At 36.1% G+C, this 21,128-nt stretch overlaps 1 protein-coding gene across 4 annotated transcripts in view; it reads left to right on the top strand.

The window, feature by feature from the left end:
• Positions 1 to 217: 217 nt before the first annotated feature.
• mRpL51 (mitochondrial ribosomal protein L51) overlaps positions 218 to 21,128 on the top strand; it is a 42,142-nt gene continuing 21,231 nt past the window's right edge. Inside the window, exons 1-2 of one of the 4 annotated variants that reach the window (XM_090391449.1) lie at positions 218 to 242; positions 18,953 to 19,085. In XM_090391449.1, the coding sequence (XP_090247575.1) occupies positions 18,956 to 19,085 (130 nt within the window). In that variant the 5' untranslated portion in view covers positions 218 to 242; positions 18,953 to 18,955. The other 3 variants (XM_090391447.1, XM_090391450.1, XM_090391448.1) reach the window with 3 other exon arrangements.

Below are 21,128 nucleotides of genomic sequence, written 5' to 3' on the forward strand. Positions count from 1 at the left end.
TAGCTGACGCTAGTAGTAGCCGATACGTTTATAATTACTATATATTCGGCATGAAACTCTTTGATTCCGATCTTTGAGTTTCTTATTCGGTTTTAAAGCAATGCGGGATTTAATATCCCTTTAATTTAAATATAATCCAACATTACTATAATAATGATGTTTGGTAAAATAAAATTACCATATTCACCGATAGGTGACACCACATCTATCATAAACATCCAAGTGTGATAATTATCGAAGCTGTAAGTAATTGTTAACTTTCGACGTACGAAATCAGTTTCGGTGGTAACGCGATTTTAATAAACAATACTCTAATTAATTTGAAACTTGGTATTATAATGACCCATATTTGCAATATAACATCAGTAATTTTAACTATCACTGTGTATGTTATGAATTACTGTAACCAATTTGTTGACTACAATTCCAAAGATACAGTAACTGGTTTCTTAGGGTTTGGTTTTCGAGTATGGTAATTATTTATTATTATTATTATTTTTATTCGTGACACTTCCAAGGAGTTCGAACAAGAAATTATTATAGTGATTGATGTATAACATTTTTATTTTAATAATAATTTACTCATTTGTAATGGCCTGACCGCGAATGGATTTTTGGTGTTCCATCCACAAGTTTTGACCATTCCTTCGAAAATTGTATCGGTCTCAGGTTTTTTTATAGATTGTGGGCTTCAGTATTACTGTAATTTTATCATTGTTCATATGAAAGTGTGAGTAAATTCCATAGCTGATTTGGTACCCTTTGAAATTGGTCTGCAATTCAGCGACCAATAAAAGTTAGGGAGCAAATTACAAATAAGTATTTCACTAATGTCACTTACTTGGTTTTCAGTTATGATTTTATATATATATATATATATATATATATATATATATATATATATATATATGAGTCTTTGGACTCCTTGGAGGTGCCACGAATAATAATAATATATGAAGTATTTTACCTTGGGTGTAAAATACGTTAAAGATACCAAGAAATTTTAAACTTAGTTTTAATCCTTTTCCCAAGTAAGCAAAACAAAGTTTTGCATGCGAAATATATTCATGTCTGAGCTACTTTATATATATATATATATATATATATATAATGTACGGCGCCTTTCCAAAAAAGTTTTTTTTTTGAATAAAGTGTGCATGAAACGAACAGGAAATGAAAAACAAATGAAAACCGCTTTACAGTATAATGTTACCTATGAATTAGTCCTGCTTATACAATTTTTTTTTTTACACAGAACTCAACAATTTATCATAAGGTGATTTATGATACATCAAATAAATAAAGAATAAATAGGTATATTTTCGTAAATTTTAATCAAAAATTACGGTGATATAATCGGGTCCAGGATACAATTTCAGAATTTAGTTGTTCGTTTCCGGGAAGATCTGAAGGGGCCCGAACGGAAGACAATGTACATTCATAATTATATTATTATTTCTGGCAACCTCAAGGAGTCGACAGACTCATTGAGGGAGGTCCTAACAGCATGTCAAGAACAACTATTCAGTATTCACACAGTATCTATCACACCTCACCTTGAACTCATTCACAGTCATAGCATCCACAACAGACTCTGGCAGCTTATTCTACTCATTCACCACTCTCTAAGTAAAAAACCTAGCTCTAACACCCTTGCTAACCACATTCTTGCCCAGCTTCCATGTATGGCCCCTAGTCCTCCCACCATCAGTCCTATTCTCAAAAATATCTTCTGAATTAATCTTATACAAACACTTCAGTAATTTGAATGTCTCAATCATATCACCCCTTTTCTGCCTATCAACCAATTTTTTTAACCCACAAATCTTCAACCTTTTCTCATAAAGTTCGTTCCATAGACCTGCTATCATCTTGGTCACACGCCTCTGGATCCTCTCCACCTCCTCCCTATCAAGAAGAAACTCTGGAGCCCATATCTGGGCACCGTAGTCTAGATGGGGTCTTATTAAGGCTCAATACAGAGGAACAATAACTTGTTTGTCTCTGCTTGTTAAAGTATTTTTCAGCAACCAAGTGATTTGATGAGCTACTTTTGCGATTTGCCCCTTAAACTTTAACTCCCTGTCCACCAACACTCCCAAATACCTGGTCTCATCAATCTCCTGGAGTACGGTTCCACCAATGTAATATACTGCTGCTAATCTTTTCACTCCAAAATGCATAACCTTACACTTTGCCACATTAAACTGACATCCATTCTCCTTTGCCCTGACTGCCAGTCTCTCCAAATCATCCTGCACAAATTGACATAATCTTTATTAACTATTGCTCTACCCAATTTTGCATCATCAGCAAACAATTGAATAGTTCCTTTCAGATCCTTTCCTATATCATTAATGTGCAAATTAAATAGTAGTAGCCAAGAACAGATCCCTGTGGCAAGCCACTAGTCACAGGCCTTCTACTGGACTCCTGAATAAACTACTCTCTGATATAACATCCTGTTATCCACTTCATCAACTTTATATCCACCTCCATGTTCTGTACTTTATTAATTATAATTCCATGCAGTAGCCTGTCAAATGCCTTTGCTAAGCCCAGCTATATCACTGTAAACCCATTACATTTATCCAACTCAGTTGTCACTGTATTATAAAATGTAAGTTACTGAGACACGACCTACCCTTCACAAAACCATGTTGCCCCCTGCCCATATAGTATCCAATTTCTGTTTATCCATTCCAGTATTTTGCTCTTGACCAATTTCTCCTGTACTTTGACTATGATTCCTGATGTGCTGATTGGTCAGTAATTTGCTAAATCAGTCTTGGAGTCTCCTTTATGCAATAGAACTATTTTCTCCTTTCCAAAAAGGTTAAATATTAGTAAAAAGGTTCATTAAATATGGGCAGTCCCTGACTTACGTAAATTCGAACTTATGCAAATTATCTTGAAAGGGCTAGAAAACTGGTGAATTATAAATATTTTACTTAATCCACATATGGTATTCACATGTCATCTAGTCGCAGTCTTTCACAAGGTAGAGCCTATGTTGGTGCGTGTACACTTCCCTCAGTCTCACTTTCAACACAGAAATGCTGTTTGTTTAGTGTTTTAGTGCTGCATATTTTTAATGTAAAAGTCCAAAGAGAAATAGATATTACATTTATGAAGAGAAAAAACTCACCACTGTTCAGTCATCTCTTAATATTTTCACAAGGAAGGTCAAAAGGCCAAATTAAACAGTTTCTTAAAATTTTTCTATTTTCTCATACAATTTATACTATATTATATTACTTTGCATTAAACATGACATATTGAAATCCAACTTGTGAATTGTGTGAGAAACTAACACAAATAACTTTTAATGCATTACTGTAAACACATGAGGAATAGGTGTGATTAACAGGTAGGAGAGGAAGTTAAATCCAACTTATGTAAAATTCAAGTTATGTAAGTTACAGCAAACTTTTCATAAGTTGAGGACCTTCTGTACTTTCTTTTAATCTTTTGTTTTAATTTACTCATACAGTATAATCCAAAGCCACAATATTTCTGTTTTTTTGTTCTGTATTTCTTTATCACTTTACATTCTTCCTTTCATTTTTTCTTTTTTCTTTCATCAGAAAGTATCATTCAATGTCTTTTAATCATCGTATGTATTTCTCTTAATTTACCATACCTTAAATGTGTCTTATTTTGTTTGTCTTCTTACTTCTGCCCAACATTTTATCGGTGAGTTGGCTTTTATTATAATTGCATAATTAAACCTTATATAAACCATACAAAATTATTTATATAAATTATGTAACCTGCCTATAATTCTCTCATTCATAGTTTACTTTCACCACCATCTCACAGATAGCCCATTTCTGCTCTTTGACTTTTCTGTATATATTTTTACGGGCGCTGTACCACAAAACTGGCATGCATTATTTCCTCTCCTCTCCCACTTCTGCTAAGTCTACCATAACAACAAACAGCAGTAAATGCCTAGCATCTATTTACAGTTCACCCATTAACTTTTTGAACCTGTTCTGTGTAGCCTTCTTCATGGAGTGTTCCTCAAGGACTACAACCTTCAGTTGCCCCAAAAGAACATTGATTCCTTCTCTCTATCTCTCTTAACTCCTGCATACATGCCAACAATTTGCTATCCGTTTCTGAAACTTCTTGTGTGTGTAACTTATAATAAAGAAGAAAAGACTAATTAGTGATGAGTAATATGGATACCAACTCTGCCCAGATGAACAAGGTCATGATACCAATTGAGTGATTGGGATTGGATTGAAAAGTGGGATACCGAAAGCAAACAAAAACTGACAGATCTGTTACCAGTAGGCACATGGAATGTATGGACACTTTGGATGTCAGGAAAACTAGAATTACTTTACGAGGAAATGAAGAAATATCAATGTGATGTACTAGAACTGGCGGAGATGCGATGGATATCATCAAGAGAGATAAATGGATGTAAAGTCATATGCTGAGGGCATGACACCAAGCACAAAGCAGGAGTTTGCTTCTTTCTTAACAAAAAAGCTAGAGGCACTGTTCAGTGGTTTCGCGTGCCCATTTCAGTTGGGTATGCTGTCGTGTGGGTTATGCAACCCATGCTACAAATTTCATGCCAATTTGACCGTATGCATGGGTGTTTGCAGAAAATTTTCCGAGGGTGGGTGGGCAAAGCTTGGAGACAAATAATTACATCAATAAATTTTTATAATTGATGTAATTAAATAATTACATCAATAAACATCTTAGCATTTTTTTTTATGTAATTATTTGTCGATGTAAATTATAATACATTATTTTCGTTTTACATTGATTTTAATGATCTTTAATTCATGGGAAAAAAGTATTCGGAATTAATACAGTTTTTAGCACAATTCCATATATTAAAAAAATTGACCTGCATATTTAATTAAAAATTAATTAATTAATCCCCAAATCCTAAATTAAATGATTTCAATTTAAAAGCAAAAAAATCATAAAACAAGTAAAATAATATTAAATTACATACTTACCTTTTAAAAATGTATTTTTCTGTTTAAATTTGTTTCACTATAAATTTACAATTCATATTTCACTTAGTGATTCACTAGACACAGAGGACAAATGAACACTGGTCACTGTTCACAACAGTAATGAACATTTTTTTCACAAATCAGAAAAAGATGAACCAAAAACAGGAACACGTGCTTTATTGCTGCAATAAATATAGGCGGCATAGCCACGTGTTCTATGGCTACTCCTCCGTGGGCTGACACAGGCTAACCCATAATAAAATTTTAAGACAGAAAAAAGTGGCCCATGTTCAAGGGTGTAAAGTTACATATCTCAATCACTTTTACGATTATAATTTGTGGAATTTTTTACTCAACCCCGTGAGTGGGAGTTCCCCGTTAGCCCACTCTCCATAGGGATGCACATGACCATATGATTGCATTTTTACCGATGTATGAAAGTTTTGAGAGTGCATAACGCATTACCTCTGATCTTAATTGGTCCAATGCAATTAATTGCAGGATAACTTTGAATTTCTGCAGTGGGGGAACAATCGATTTGTTTTAGGATTTATTAGAGAACAACAATGAAGGAGAATGCTATATTTGGTTGGTATATTTGAAATACTCAAGGATGAAAATATGCAAACCATCATTTACGAGACGTGAGAATAGGAAATGAAAGGAAAGAATAAGTGTGAGTAGAAATATTGGATACAGAAAGAGCTCAGCTGATGACAAGTGATAACATTCAATTGGATTGGTTGACACAATAACCAATTGCAGGTGCTGGGTGAGCTGACCCAGCCTCTCCTTTTCAGCAGTTTAAAAATACTAGAACGCTAAGAATTTGACCTGCTGCACCCTCTTTACATCTTTTCAAAGGGCGCAAAGGTGTATGCATTTTGAAAGTAAACCCTATTAGCACGAATGTGATGCAATGTTTATGCGTCGAAAAGTGTCTTGTTCATAAAGCACTAATGCTTCATTATCCTCGTGAAGAGGGCAATGCAAAACAGGAATAAGTGCAAAAATATAATATCATTGATACTGATATTTCGTGGATGAGCACCACACACCTAGCACACCCAGAATATTCACTCCTGGTGTTAGTCTATAAACCATCAATGAACGAATCCTGATAGAAAGATTTCAACCAAAGCCATTTAACATATGAATCGTCTAGATATATGCACCCATCTCTGACAGTACAGATTGAGGATATTGATTTATTTTACAAAGATCTAACAGACAATAGAAACAATACCAAAAAAAAGATATACCAATTATTGAAGGAGACTAGAATTCCAAAGTTGGAATAGAAAATGATGGTTGGGAAAGCGTCATGGGAAAATATGGTTTTGGAGAAAGAAACGAATGAGGTGAGAAAATGATTAGAATTTGCCATGGACCACAAGGTGATGTTCTGTAACACAAGATTCCAGCAAAATAAAAAAGTAGAAAATGAATGGGGCAATCGAATGATGGGAAACCAAGAACATGAATGATATGATTAAAAGAAAATGGATAGCATCAGTATAGCAGTGTCAAACTTTTCAAGGAATGGATATAGATTTGGATCATAGCTTAGTGATTGCAAACATTAAGTTGAAATTAAAAAGAAAATATAAATCCCATCATCAGAAACGAAGAGATACAGCAAGAATAAGTGAAGCAGAAATAGGAAGACGGTACAGAACAGTGTTAGAGGAGAAACTAAAAAGTGTGGAAAAAGAAAAAAAATTTGAATCTAAGAGTCAAAGGAGTAATGAAGGCGATAGAAGACGCAGTTGAAGAAAAACAGTACCAGAAGAGAAGATCAAGAAGTCGATTAGACAGGAAACACTGAAGTTAGTACAGTAGAAGAGAATTTTGAGGATCAGAAGGGATACATCAGAACAAATAGAGGAGTAATATAGAAGAAAGTATAATGAGGTGAAAAAACCAGTTAGAATGGATAAGATGAAATGATTAGAAGCTCAGTGCAATAATATAGAACATCACTATGAAGAGCACAAAACTAGGGAGTTGTACAAAATGATTAGAACCATTAACCTCTCTACCAGCCATGGTGGATGAAACAGTGAGACCAAATTGCACTTATCCATGTTATTCAATAGGTATTACAGAATCGTATCCAGATTTTGCTGAATGTCTATAGACGTCATGACTGGTTGGGGTGTTAATAGAAGGCGGCAACCAAAACAGATCACAATTAAAGATAAAAAAGGCAAAGTATTGATGAATAAAGATAAAATTGGACTGCAGTGGACAAGATACTATAGTGATCTATATGAAGAAAAACTAGATTTAGATGGAGTTGGGAAACTGATTGAAGAATTGGAGCAGATATCACCAGGTAATGAGTATACCATGGACATTTCAAGAGGAGAGGTAGAAAAAGCAATAGGATGGCTAAAATACAACAAGAGTCCTGGTAATGAACATCACTGAAGAAATGATTAAATATGGTGGCAAAAGTATGGTTACAGAAATGCACCAACTATGTAATATGGTATGGAAGGAAGGGAAAATGCCAGAGGAGTGGGTGAAATTGATATTAGTAACATTATACAAGAAAGGAAATAAGCTAGAATGTAAAAATTACAGACCAATTGCTTTGACTAGTCATCACCTTGGTAAGGTGATAATATTGACAAAGATTGAGAACACAATTGGAAGCATGCCTTGCAGATGAGCAAGCAGGATTCAGGAAAGATAGAAGTACAATTTGACAGATTTTGACAATGCGGTTAAAAGCAGAGAAAGCTAGGAGAAAAAACAAAAACATATATATACTTGCTTTATTGATTTTCAGATGGCATTTGATGGCATGACCAGAAAGTGACATTTACAGTGCTAGAATCCTATGGAATTGACAGAAAACTAATATCCATATTAAAAGATGTTTATAAGAATGCAGTTGAAGCAGTTAAAATAGGTGAGGACTTGGGGAAATGGTTTAGAACAAGTAGAGGTACTTGACAGGGGGGGGGGACCCAATGTCACTAGGCATTTTCATTGCACATTTAGAAATAGCAATGGACAAAATGAAGGAAGATGCAAAAGGAATATCAGTACATGGAATGAGAATTAACAATCTGAGATTAATTGATGACATTGTTATTATTTAAGAAGAAAAAAGAGAACTACAAAAAACATTGAATCTGTTATTCAAAATTAAGTGGATATTGAATACCACGTTATTTCTTAGCCCAATAAGAAACTCAAAGATAGGAAATCTAATCTAAGAGTTTCATGTCGGATATAGAAAACTATAAAGTTCAGCGAGTCCAAATGTAAGCCAACGCCTGGTAGTACAATGCTAGAGTAACAAAATGATAGTAAAAGTGGAGCAAGCTCCGATCACTGTCCTAGTATTTACTCATAATGTAAAAGGAGATGTATTACTGTTCTACATTATGAGAGAAGGTCGCTACCCAGACCGGTTTCAACCTTTTTCGAGGTCTCATCAGTGAGTAGGTAGACCTAGATGTAATAATAAGGTTTCAATAGTCAGAGCTTATTTCTCTACTGTATGAGTTGCCAAAAGGTGCACAAATACAATTATTGAAATAAGAGCCAACAGGCCCCACTTCGGCAAAGTAAAATTATTCAAAATTAAGTGGATATTGAATACCACATTATTTTTTAGCCGAATAAGAAACTCAAAGATAGGAAATCTAATCTAAGAGTTTCATGCCGAATATAGAAAACTATAAAGTTCGGTGAGTCCAAGCATAGGCCAGCGCCTGTAGCATTGCACTACCAGGTGTTGGCTTACGCTTGGACTCGCTGAACTTTATAGTTTTCTATATTCGGCATGAAACTCTTAGATTAGATTTCCTATCTTTGAGTTTCTTATTCGGCTAAAAAATAATGTGGTATTTGATATCCACTTAATTTTGAATAATTTTACTTTGCCGAAGTGGAGCCTGTTGGCTCTTATTTCAATAATTGTATTTGTGCACCTTTTGGCAACTCGTACAGTAAAGAAACAAGCTCTGACTTTTGAAACCTTATTATTACATCTAGGTCTACCTACTCACTGATGAGACCTCGAAAAAGGTTGAAACCGGTCTGGGTAGCGACCTTCTCTCATAATGTAGAACAGTAATACATCTCCTTTTACATTATGGGTAAATACTAGGACAGTGATCGGAGCTTGCTCCACTTTTACTATCATTTTGTTACTCTAGCATTGTACTACCAGGTGTTGGCTTACGTTTGGACTCGCCGAACTTTATAGTTTTCTATATTCGGCATGAAACTCTTAAAAGAAGGAAACTCTTAGATTAGATTTCCTATCTTTAAGTTTCTTATTGGGCTAAGAAATAATGTCGTATTCAATATCCACTTAATTTTGAATAATTTTACTTCGAAGTGAACACTGTTGGCTGTTATTTCAATAATTAAATCTGTTAAATGAGGAGGGGAAGATATTTCGATTTGCTATGAACTTGGAAAAAATAAAGACAATGGTATTTATTAAGTGAGAAGAACATGAAAGAAAAGATACAAGGGAATGGAATTGATATAGAAAATGTGGAACAATTCATATATTTGGGAAGTAAAATAACATATGAGGAGCCTCCGTAGCTCACTCCATATAGACAAAGTCCTTTGGTTGGAAAGACCTAGGTTTGATTCCCGTCAGTGATGTGAGGAACCTTTATCTGGTCTCTTTCGACTAAAGGTGAGTTAGCCAGTCTTATACAGAGGTATGGGGGGGATTTTTTCGTCTCTCAGAACAGGCGAACTGGCCTGTGAACATACACATGGATTACAGTCATGAATATGTCCCAGCCATATGCCGATCCCAAGCCTGGATAAAATGGAGGGGGGGGAGGCAATGGTGGACTACGCTATAAAATTCTCTTCAGGAATACTTTGTGGGCAATGCCTACAAAGTCACCTACAGTTGGAAACGACTGAAAGTGAAAACCCATACTGGAAAATGACATACATGACTTGGACTGTAAAAAAAAAAAAAAAAAAAAAAAAAAAAAAAAAAAAAAAAATTAAAGATCAGGAATGTAAAGGGAAGAACAAATCTGAAGGCCATGGATAACATCTGGAAAAGTAAAGCGATCAGCCTGCAAACAAAATTAAGGGTGCTAGAAATATGCATCTTTAGCAGTGTACTGTATGGATCTGAAACATGGTAATAAATAAAGAATCAAGAAAAAGAATTTTGGCATTTGAAAGAACTTGTTACAGGAAGATTCTAAGAATTGGATGGGTACATAAACTCACAAAGGAGAGCTCTATCAGAACATACAACCAAAGGAGAATTTAATGCAGAAAATTATACAACGGAAGCTGCAATTATTTGTACCATCTGCAGAATGAGCGAGGATAAGATAAAGACATTCATGAATGGTATTATGGATGGTGTAAACAGAAGTAGACCATACAGAGAATGGATAGTCGACATAAAGGACTGGTGTGAAATGGGTTTACAGAAACTATAACACTGCACTGGACAAAGAAAGGTGGAAGAAGATAGTGAAGGAGGCATCAGACACCAATGGGCAGTGCACCCATGGTTTGTAATGATGATGAATATGGATACCATCATACTTGATATTCAGTAGATCTCCTAGACACGAGCAAGTTTGGTCAAAATGATGTGGTTGCTCTTGACATTTCCAAAGCATTTAATTGGATCTGGTAGTGCAGAGGCATCTTATGGTCTGTCTACCCTTTAAATCACTTGAGTCACTAGTTTCTTTCTCCAATCATTCAATATATATCATGATTGGGTGGCCTCTTCCCCCTCTTATTTCCCCACCAATGCCAGAATACCTTAAGCTCAGTACTTTTACCCATAGCTCTTCCCCACATGGATTTCTTTCACTAACCGCATATCTTCCTTAGCGCTTTACTGGTGCAGCGTACATTTAATTTTTAGGTTTCAAGATAATCCATAATCGTTGTTGCCTTAAACTTTCCATCTTCAGTTAGTTGAGGGTAGTCCTTGTTCTACCAATATGCAGTCCTGTCTTATTTCTTGCAAGAAAATCTCATTTCTCTTATCTTTACCTTTGATAATACCCATATTTCCAAACAGGATCAGATTTCTCTTCTTGAACTGATTTTCACCTGTACCTTTTCCAGAACAGGCTATATGGATGTGATGTGTGTTTGTAAAACACATATTTTCGAGAATTTCTACTTTTATGATTAAGAGAAATTTACTTAATATTATTTGTGTCCGCGCGGTTAGCCTAGTGGCTTTGCGTTTCGCAACCATATGTCTGGGGAAGGAGTGTCCTGGGTTTGATTCCCGTCGCCGACTTGAGGAGCTTAAGGATCTTCCTCAGCCATAGCCAAGTTAGCCGGTCTTGGGCGTGGACAGCAGGGTTTTCCCCCCAGTTTATCTGGGGTTTTTCATCCCGCAAGCAGGCAAACCGGCCTGTGAACACACGGATCTACAGCCATAAATACTTAACCCCCCATGAGGGGGCTCAACTTGCCCCAATAGGGACAGGGGAGAAAAGGGAGGAAACTCCATATGAATAAATAAAATAAAATAAATATTATTTGTAATTTATTTTAATAGTAAATATTAATTTAAACTCTTTTAGATGTTTTTATATTGATTTATAATGTCACTTATCATTAATGAGGTGTTGACACTGCCGCTAGTTGGTGAGAGTGATCATGAGGTACTTGTTTGGGAAGTGATGAAACAAGAAAAGGTCACTGCCAAAAATGGATACATGTGGAAATATAAAGCAGGTGATTATAGGAAACTCTGTAGTCAGTTAGCATCAGTACTTTGGGTAGATGAGCTGAGTGGAAAAGATGATGAAAATACATGGAAACTCATAAGGCAGTATCTGACAAAAGCAATGTATGACTGCATACTGAGGGTTAAGCGAGTAAATAGAGTGGGAGTGAAATGGATGAACAGTGAAATCAAGCAAGCTCTGCTGGAAAAGAAAATGTTATGAAGGAGGTACAAGATGGTGGTGATCAGATCCATGAAGCGTATAAGGTGCAGACTAGAAAGGTGACGAGCATGGTAAAGAAAGAAAAGGTGCAGTATGAGAGGAGATTGGCTGGTCAGGCTAAGGTGAACTCGAGGGAATTTTTCTACTACATGACAAGCAAGAGGAAGAATAATTATGGCAGACTGACATTGGTGGATGTTCATGGCAGCAGACTAACAGCTGCAAAGGATATAGTGGAATTACTGAATGAGCACTTTATCAGCATATATCATGCTGGTATAAATTATCCAGTACAATATATAGAAGAGAGGCAAGTATTAGGAGAATTGGAAGTGAAAGAAACAGAGGTGTATCAGATATTGTTTGGGTTAGATGTGAATAAGGCTGTGGGAATGGATGACATACCATTACATATACTTAAGGAATGTGCACCACAGTTGATTATGCCCTTGACCTGGTTATTTAATGAAAGTCTTGCAGTTGGTAGGGTTCCTAAGGAGTGGAAAGAGAGCAAAATAGTACCACTCCACAAGCATGGTTCTAAGACAGAAGTCTCCAACTATAGGCCAGTCTGTATAACTGCAGTTGTGGTCAAGGTGTTGGAGAGATTGATAAGGAATAGAATACAGAATTGGGTTGATGGACATGGAGGCCAGCATGAGGGGCATTCTTTATGGAGGCCAGCATGAATTTGTAAACGGTAGGTCCTATTTCAGTAATTTACTTGCATTTTATAATAAGGTGATGAGTGTGTTAGATAAGGGAGAATCTTATACAGTAATAATCTTAGACTTTGCAAAAGCAATTGATAGATTACCACATGATAAGTTGGTGTACAAGCTGCAGAGGATGGGCATAGACAGTATATTGGTTAGATGGATCAGAGATTGGCTCTCTGAATGATACCAGCAGGTTGTGTATGATGCAGCATCGTCTCAAAAAAGAAGGGTGACCAGTGGCATGCCCCCAGGGTTCTGTTCTTGGCCCCTGCTGTTTAACTTGTTTGTAAATGATATATCATGTGGACTGACTGGGGATCTTCAGTTATTTGCTGATGAATCAAATTTGGGAAGAATTTGATTCATCAGTAGCACTGCTGATGCTTGAATCCTTTCAGGAAGATTTAAATACAGTAATCCCTCTATTAATATGCCCCCGATTAGTGCATCATTTTTTTTCGATACCCAAATTTGATTAGTGTGCCTCTAAAATTCAATTAGTGCTCCTGTATGCATCTTAAAAATAAATGTTACAGATTTTTAAAATTTATTATCTTATGGCTTGTACACATGGTTAAAAGACAGTAAGATATAATAAACATGAGTATAGATAAGATACACATATATGATTAAAAAAAAAAAAAAAGTCTGCATTCAGGAAAATACAAATATGAAATTTATGACAAGCATCAGACATAAGATTAGTCACATTAACATTTAGGTTTTTGATCCAGTTCATCGCCTCTGGTCAAAGATATCTTTAAAGTCACCTGGATATGGTGTCAGCTCGCATTCCTGTACTATATGATAAATGGTTTGGGTCTTTGCTCCACAGGGACAATGGGGATTTGGTATCTTACCCCACTTTGAAAGTAAGTTTCCACATACACCATGGCCTGTACGAATCCTGTTAGCTGTCGTCCATATATTCCTTGGCAGGTCAAATCCAGATGGTTTTTGGAAGATGTTTATGTGATTGCGAACTTCAGGTGATACTGCTTGGGACCACAGTACATCCCACCTACTCACCTTATATACTGTCATTCTGGAAGAAGATTATAGGCGGTTTTTATGACAGGTCTTCTGGATTTTAGTCTGTTGGATAAAGCTGGAATGAATTCATGTATTGGGAGATTTTGGTTATTTAAAATTCTTTTATATTTACGAAGCAAGGCTTCCTGTCATCGCAGTTCCGGAGGAGCAATATGGCTCAAAGTGGAGAGCCATTGTAAGGTTGTACTCCTAATGCAACCTGTTATTAAACGCAGAGTGGAGTTAAGTTGAGTATCTAGTTTATTAACATGGTAACTATTGAGCCAGACAGGAGCACCATACTCTGCTGCACTGTAAACTAGACCCATTGCAGTGCACTGCAGAGTTGTGGCACTTGAGCCCCATATAGTACCACAAAACTTCTTAAATATGTTATTTCTGGTGTGGACTTTAGCAGCGATATTAATCATATGCTGTTTATATGTCAGAGTTCTATCCAGAATTATTCCCAGATATTTAGGTGTTGGATTAAATGAAATTAATGTTCCATCAGCATATATCTTTGGTTTTTGATTTAAAAGACTATTGTTCAGGTGAAAGCAAGAACATTCGGTTTTACCAGAATTTGGTGTTAATCTCCATTTTTTATAGAACTGCCATAAAGTTGACAGATCTTTTGTCAATATTTCTTCAGTTCTTTTGATAGACTTGTTGCTGATCACCAAAGCTAGATCATCTGCATAAGCAAACTTCCTGCTGGCTGTTTCAGGAATATCTGTGATGAAAAGGCTAAAAAGCAGTGGTGTGAGCACTGAGCCCTGAGGTAATCCATTCTTAAGCACTCTCTGTTTACTGATGCTTCCTCCGGTGACTACCCTGAAATATCGATCACACAGTACGTTGTTCAGGAGATGACCCAATATTTTACCTTAAGAAATTTATATATGAGTCCCTCCCTCCAAACAGTATCGTAAGCCATTGTTAAGTCAATAAAGACTGCAGTAGTCTTCAGGCATCTTTGAAATCCTGCTTCAATGTAGGTTGTTAAGGTGAGAACTTGATCTGTGCAGCTGCAATCTCTTCTGAACCCTGCTTGTTCTATTGGAACACATTCCAAAATTTTATCACTGATCCTGTTCAATATTAGTCTCTCCAACAATTTGCAGGTTGCACTTAAAAGGGCTGTGGGGCGATAGCTTGCAGTTCTGTCTGCTGGCTAACCTGGTTTTAACATGGCAATGATTTTTGTCCTTTTAAAGTCTTTAGGAATGCAGCCACTTTCAAGTATATCGTTAAAGAACTTAGCCAGCCACGATTTTGCATAAGGTCCACAGTGCTTCAGGAATTCATTATGAACATTGTCAAATCCAGGAGCCTTCCCCATTTTGATATTTTGAAGCACCGAGGATATTTCCTCATGGGAAAAAGGCAAAGAGAATTGTTGATACCTTTGAGTTACTAAAGGCTATGAAGCCTTTAGTTTGTGTTTTACCTCTTTAGTATGTTCTTTATCTATAGGAGCTCTAGAAAGCGAAACAATATGAGCAGCTATCTGATTTGGATCGACAAGAGGAGATTTCTTTGGTACAGAGGGGCTTTAACCAAGCTTTTTAAGTAGTGACCAGGCTTTTCTACTAGAGTGTTTGAAATCTATGTTTTCAGTTATTTGAATCCACTTTTCCCACGAGCAGCGTTGAGACTATGGAGCAGTTCTCCTATCTCAGGATCCTTACTTTCAAGGAATTCCTGATATGGGGATTCGCTTTCATTGGTCCATCCAGGCACGTATTCTTTTCGGTAGCCTCGAGGAATGTGTATTTTTGCCACTGCTATAACTACTCCAGTGAACCGTGTATAGTTTTTGTAAGTTGGGGGGAATTCTTCAAAGGTATGCATCTAGATCCGCAGTGAAGTTTACCCAGTCGGCTTTTTGGAAATTCCATCTTGGTCTAGGAAATGATGTTATCACTGGAATTTGGGCTCCTAATTCCATAAAGATGGGATGGTGCTGGCTATTTGGAAAAACCTCAAGAATATGTCTGAAAGTCTGTAGAGGCTGATTTTCACTATCAGTGGAGATGAATGTCAAATCTGGGTATTCCTTATTCCAGGCTCTTGATTTAAAGGTGCTTTTTTCCTTGGCATCAAAAACCAAGTGAAGACGGTGTTGATCTGTGCATTCAGCTAATATTTCCCTGTTTTGATCATTCCGATCGTATTTCCAAGAAGTATGATGACTATTGAAGTCCCCAGAGTACACCGTTGGGTGGGAGTATGTCTGCAGAACATCATTTGGCCAAACAGTTGCAGGTGGTTTATATACATTCACAATCATACTGTCTGCTATTTTAACAGTAATCTTATGGATTTCGTCATCAGTCGAAGAAGATATCAGCACAGCATTCTCAATACCATTTTGGACATATGTTATATTGCCGTAGCTACGACCCTAAGTAATTCTGAGAATGTCGTAGCCAGGGATTATTGCTCTAGATTTAACTTGATCTTCAGTTTCGATATGTGATTCTTCAATGAGAAGTAGATCAATGTTTTTTTATCGTAGAAATTTAGAAAGACATTGGCATTTTGATGCACTAATACCTTCAACATTTAACTGGAAGATACGGCTATTATGTCCAATATTCCTTATCAGCTGGTTAGAAGAAGAACAGCATGAAAGTTTTGGGTTTCCATGTGTAAGTATGGTTGCACAATGGTCTGGCTGCCAGTCGCTCTAGCTCTTTAGCACGACCAGGGTGCATCACAAGGAGGCGAGCTAGAATTGCACCCCAGATTTTTTAAAAAAATTTTCTATCTATACATTTTTATGGCCAACTATTTAAAAAAAAAAATCACTCAACAGAATGAAATAATTTAGTTACCGATTTGAAACATTTTACAAAGTTATTTTTAATGGCATACTGCACTACTTCCATGTACACTATGTATACTATGTTCCAAATTTTTACCGCCAAAATTTATGTTGTCTGCTATAGTACGCCCACAGATTCGAGACCCTTCGACACTTCTGCGCATGTCACAAAAAGGAGAATCTGTTCCAATAATAGGGTAATCAATCCGTTCTTCTTGGATGAGTTGTTTATTATTACACATCGGAAAATTAACTTCTCTTTTATGATCATTGTAGTTTTTAAAGTGGTAACTATTTTGCTTATATAACAGCTGGGAAATTTTATCTATAAAGCCACTTAATTTCACTTGTTGGCGACCAATTCGTACATCTTCATTTCTTTCTCCCCTTCAATGATAAAGTCCAAGAATTAATTAAATCTCATTCTGAAGAATTGAGCAATTCCGACCTGCTAAATTTAGATTTACAGCGGAAAGATCACGAAGAATATGAAGAAAATTTAATCACTGATAGTCAGCCAAAAGAGATTTCACAGAAACAATTTGAAAATATTTTTTGTATGATCGAAGTTTTTAAGCAGCAATGCTTAGAAGCTGACCCTGATGAAGAGAGAAGCAGTAAAATTTGCAGAAGAGTAGAAGAGGCAATAGGGCTATACCGCTGATTGTATGAAAAAAAAAAAAATGTCCGCCAGACTATGTTAGCTCAATTTTTTGTTAAGAAGTAAAATAATAAACTTTATATTCTGAATAGGTTTTATTGTCCTTCAGCTTCATGGTTTTCCTTGACTAGGGCCTGAGACATACCTTAATTCTTTTATAAAAAAATTAATGTTCAAAAAAGAAATTTGAGGAACAAATCATACTTTTTCCCATAGGTTATTATATTTGATTAATGTGCCTGTTTTAAAGAATGCATTAGGCACACTAATTGAGGGATTGCTGTATGGACAAAAGAGTGGGATTGTAGTTTTAATATCAATTGTGCAAGTGTTGCATTTTGGAGTGCAGAAATATAAGGCTATGTACTATATTGATGGTGCTGTACTGCAGGAAGTGGATGAGATTAGAGATTTGGGAGTGATGGTTCACAGTAGACTGAAGTTTAGAGGGCATGCTGCTATGGTTGCAAAGGTTGTACATCGTAGTGCTGCTGTGATAAGTACTCTAACATGCAAGGATATGGAAGTGATTGTGCTACTGTATAAGGCACTGGTCAGACCACACTTGGACTATTGTGCTCAGATCTGGTCACCTAATTTTCAATGTGATGTGGAGACATTGGAGAGGGTTCAGAGATGAGTGACTAAGACAATATCAGGAGTTTGGAATGCTGGCTATGGAGAGAGGTTGAAGAGATGTGGATTGCAGAGTTTGGTGGACAGGAGGAAGAGAGGTGATATGATAGAGACATTTAAGTTAGTGAGAGGATTTTACCAGATTAATCCAGAGGGGGATTATAAAAAGAGTAGAAGGTGAGAACCAGAGGTCATTCCTGGAAGTTATGTAAAAGTGTGGTGAAGAAGGATGCGAGGAGTAGATTTTTTTACATGGAGAATTGTCAGTGAATGAAATGCATTACCAGAATGTGTTGTTAATTCAAGGAGTGTTAAGGACTTTAAAATTCTATATGATAAATATGTTGTCAGTTGAATGAACCTCCCACGATGAGTCTGTCGACTCCACCGAGGGTGTAATAATAATATAATAATAATAATAAACTACTGAGATAAAGAGCCAAAAAGGCTTTACTTCGGCGATTGTAAAATTATTCAAATTAAGTGGATATTGAATCCAACATTATTTCAAAGCCGAATAACTCTAAGATAGAAAATCCAAGAGTTTCATGCTGAATATAGAAACTATAAAAGTTTCGGCAAATCCAAGCTTAAGCCAACACCTGGTTCATGCTGAGGCAACTCATAGTAAAGGTGGAGTAAGTTCTGATCACTATTAGAACTTAATTCTCATAAGAAGCCTTTTTGGCTCTTTATCTCAGTAATTTATTGGTGCACCTTTTGGCAACTCGTATGGTAAAGAATAACTTCTGCATCACTTCAACCTCAGTATTTACATTTGGGTTTACCTACTCACTGATGAGACCTCAACAAAGGTCAAAACTGGTCTGGGTAGTGACCCTCCCCCCTCCATTATGTATAGTGTCATACATATCCATGAGGTGATGTGCTTTACATTATGGAAAATACTAAGGATAGTGATCAGAACTTACTCCACCTTTACTACGAGTTGCCCCAGCATGAACCAGGTGTTGGCTTATGCTTGGATTTGCCGAAACTTTTATAGTTTCTATATTCTGCTTTGAAATAATGTTGCATTCAATATCGACTTAATTTGAATAATAATAAATTACTTTCTATGCATTTTTAATTAAATTATCAGTTTTATAATTAATTCTCATAAGACAGTTTTAAATCATTTGCAGAACATGAGCTGGTGGTTTAATAGTGCTTTCAGGAGTTTCCAGGCTGTGACACCCTTAAATATATGCAGAAGATACTTTGAAAGACGCAAATTTATACGACGTTATGGTTATAAGGATCCATTATTTGAAGGAGGTAAGTTTCATCATAATAAAAGTGTTTCTATGTTTCCAAGCATGAAATTATAATATCTTATAGTTAACTGACTAATGTAGAATTAATAACTAACCAAATATAGAATAAAAGCCAAAAGGCTATTTTTCTTGCAACCTTAATAATAATGAAAGGGATACAAATCCTTTGATCTTTATCTGCCAGTAAACGAAACTCTAAGAATTAGGACTAAGATCTATGAGTTTCATACCGAAAAACTTATCTGCAAATCCAAATGTAAGTAACCACTTGGTAGTACAACACCAAGGCAATTTGTATCAAAGGTGGAGCAAGTCCTAGTTCTTAGGGTTTCATTTACTGGCAGATAAACATCAAAGGATTTGTATCCCCTTCATTATAACTAACCAAATAATTAATCACTATTTCTTTAAATAGAACAGTAGCAAATTTTATATCTATAGTCTGTAGAAACTATAAATGTGCTGTTAATATGCAATGGATTTTAATTTACCGAATCTATTCATGTTATCCTCACTAAGTGATATTTTATTATGCTTTAAAGTTTAAATTTTAGTGATGGTTGCTGTAGTTAATATGCTCTTCTATTCATTTGCTGAGTTACAGCATCCATGAATGAAAAACTCGATGATCTTGTCAGTGTTAGTTTACAAAATATATTATTTTGGCATTGGTAATGATTCTGTCAGAGATGATGAATATTAACCACCTTACCGGCCGTTATGGATCAAATACGCATCCGCATATGCTTCGTATCCATCATATATTTCATTGTTATAACAATGGTATTACAATTTTAATAAGCACTTCGCATCCATGATAACGTGAACGTCTATAGACGTCTTGGCCAGTAGCGTGGTTAATAAAATATTTTGTAAATTATTATTATTATTATATTATTATTTAAAAATAACAGGAGTAATTAACTCTATATTTAAACCAAACCTAGTTCAAAAACAAACCAAGCTAAAAGTATACAATACATTAGCCCTACCTGTCTTAATGTATGGAAGCGAAATCTGGACAATAAAACAAAAAGACAAACAAAGATTAACAACAGCAGAAATGAAGTTTATGAGAAAAACTGCAAAGTATACCCTATTTGATCACAAAAGAAACGAAGATATTATGAAAGAATTAAACCAAGAACCAATAATTGAAAAAATTAAAAAATATAAACATAGATGGATGGAACACGTTCAAAGAATGAAAACAGAAAGATTACCAAAACAAGCCTTAAAGTACAAGCCATTAGGAAAAAGAAAACCAGGACGTCCTCTTAAACGATTCAACGATGACTTCTAAGGCCGGAACAGGCCATACTAGGCCTAAATCCTTGATACGTATGATGATGATGATTATTATTATTATTATTTTGGGCGACTCCAGGAGTCCTTAGACTCATCGAGGGAGGCCCTAAACATCATGTCCACACAACTATGCTATTACATTCTCACAGTATCTATCATACCTTGTCTTGAACTTGTTCACCATCATAGCACCCACAACAGACTCTGGCAGCTTATTCCACTCGTTTACCACTCTAAAAGTAAAGAACCCAGCTCTAACACCCCTGCTAACCACACTCTTGCCCAGCTTCCATAGGTATCCCCTAGTTCTCCCACCACCAGTCCTGATCTCAAAAATATCTGAATTAATCCTATAGAATCCCTTTAGCAATTTGAATGTCTCAATCATATCTCCCCTCCTCCGCCTATCAACTAGTTTCTGCACCCCACAAATCTTCAACCTGTTCTCATATGGTTCATTCCATAGACCTGTTATCATCTTGGTCACTCGCCTCTGGATCCTCTCCACCTCCTCCCCATCAAGAAGGAACCGAGGTGACCAAATCTGGGCACAGTAGTCGAGATGAGGTCTTATCAAGGCTCGGTACAGAGGTACAATAACTTGCTTGTCTCTGCTCGTCAAGGTATTTTTCAACAACCAAGTGAGTGATGAGCTGATTTAGCTACTTTTGCAATGTGCCCCCTGAACTTCATCTCCCTATCCACCAACACTCCCAAGTCCCTGGCCTCATTAATC

The sequence above is a fragment of the Typopeltis vanoorti genome, chromosome 4 (assembly GCF_054136105.1).
Source record: "Typopeltis vanoorti isolate ZY-2024b chromosome 4, IOZ_Tvanoo_1.0, whole genome shotgun sequence".
Classification (NCBI taxonomy): Eukaryota; Metazoa; Arthropoda; class Arachnida; order Uropygi; family Thelyphonidae; genus Typopeltis; species Typopeltis vanoorti.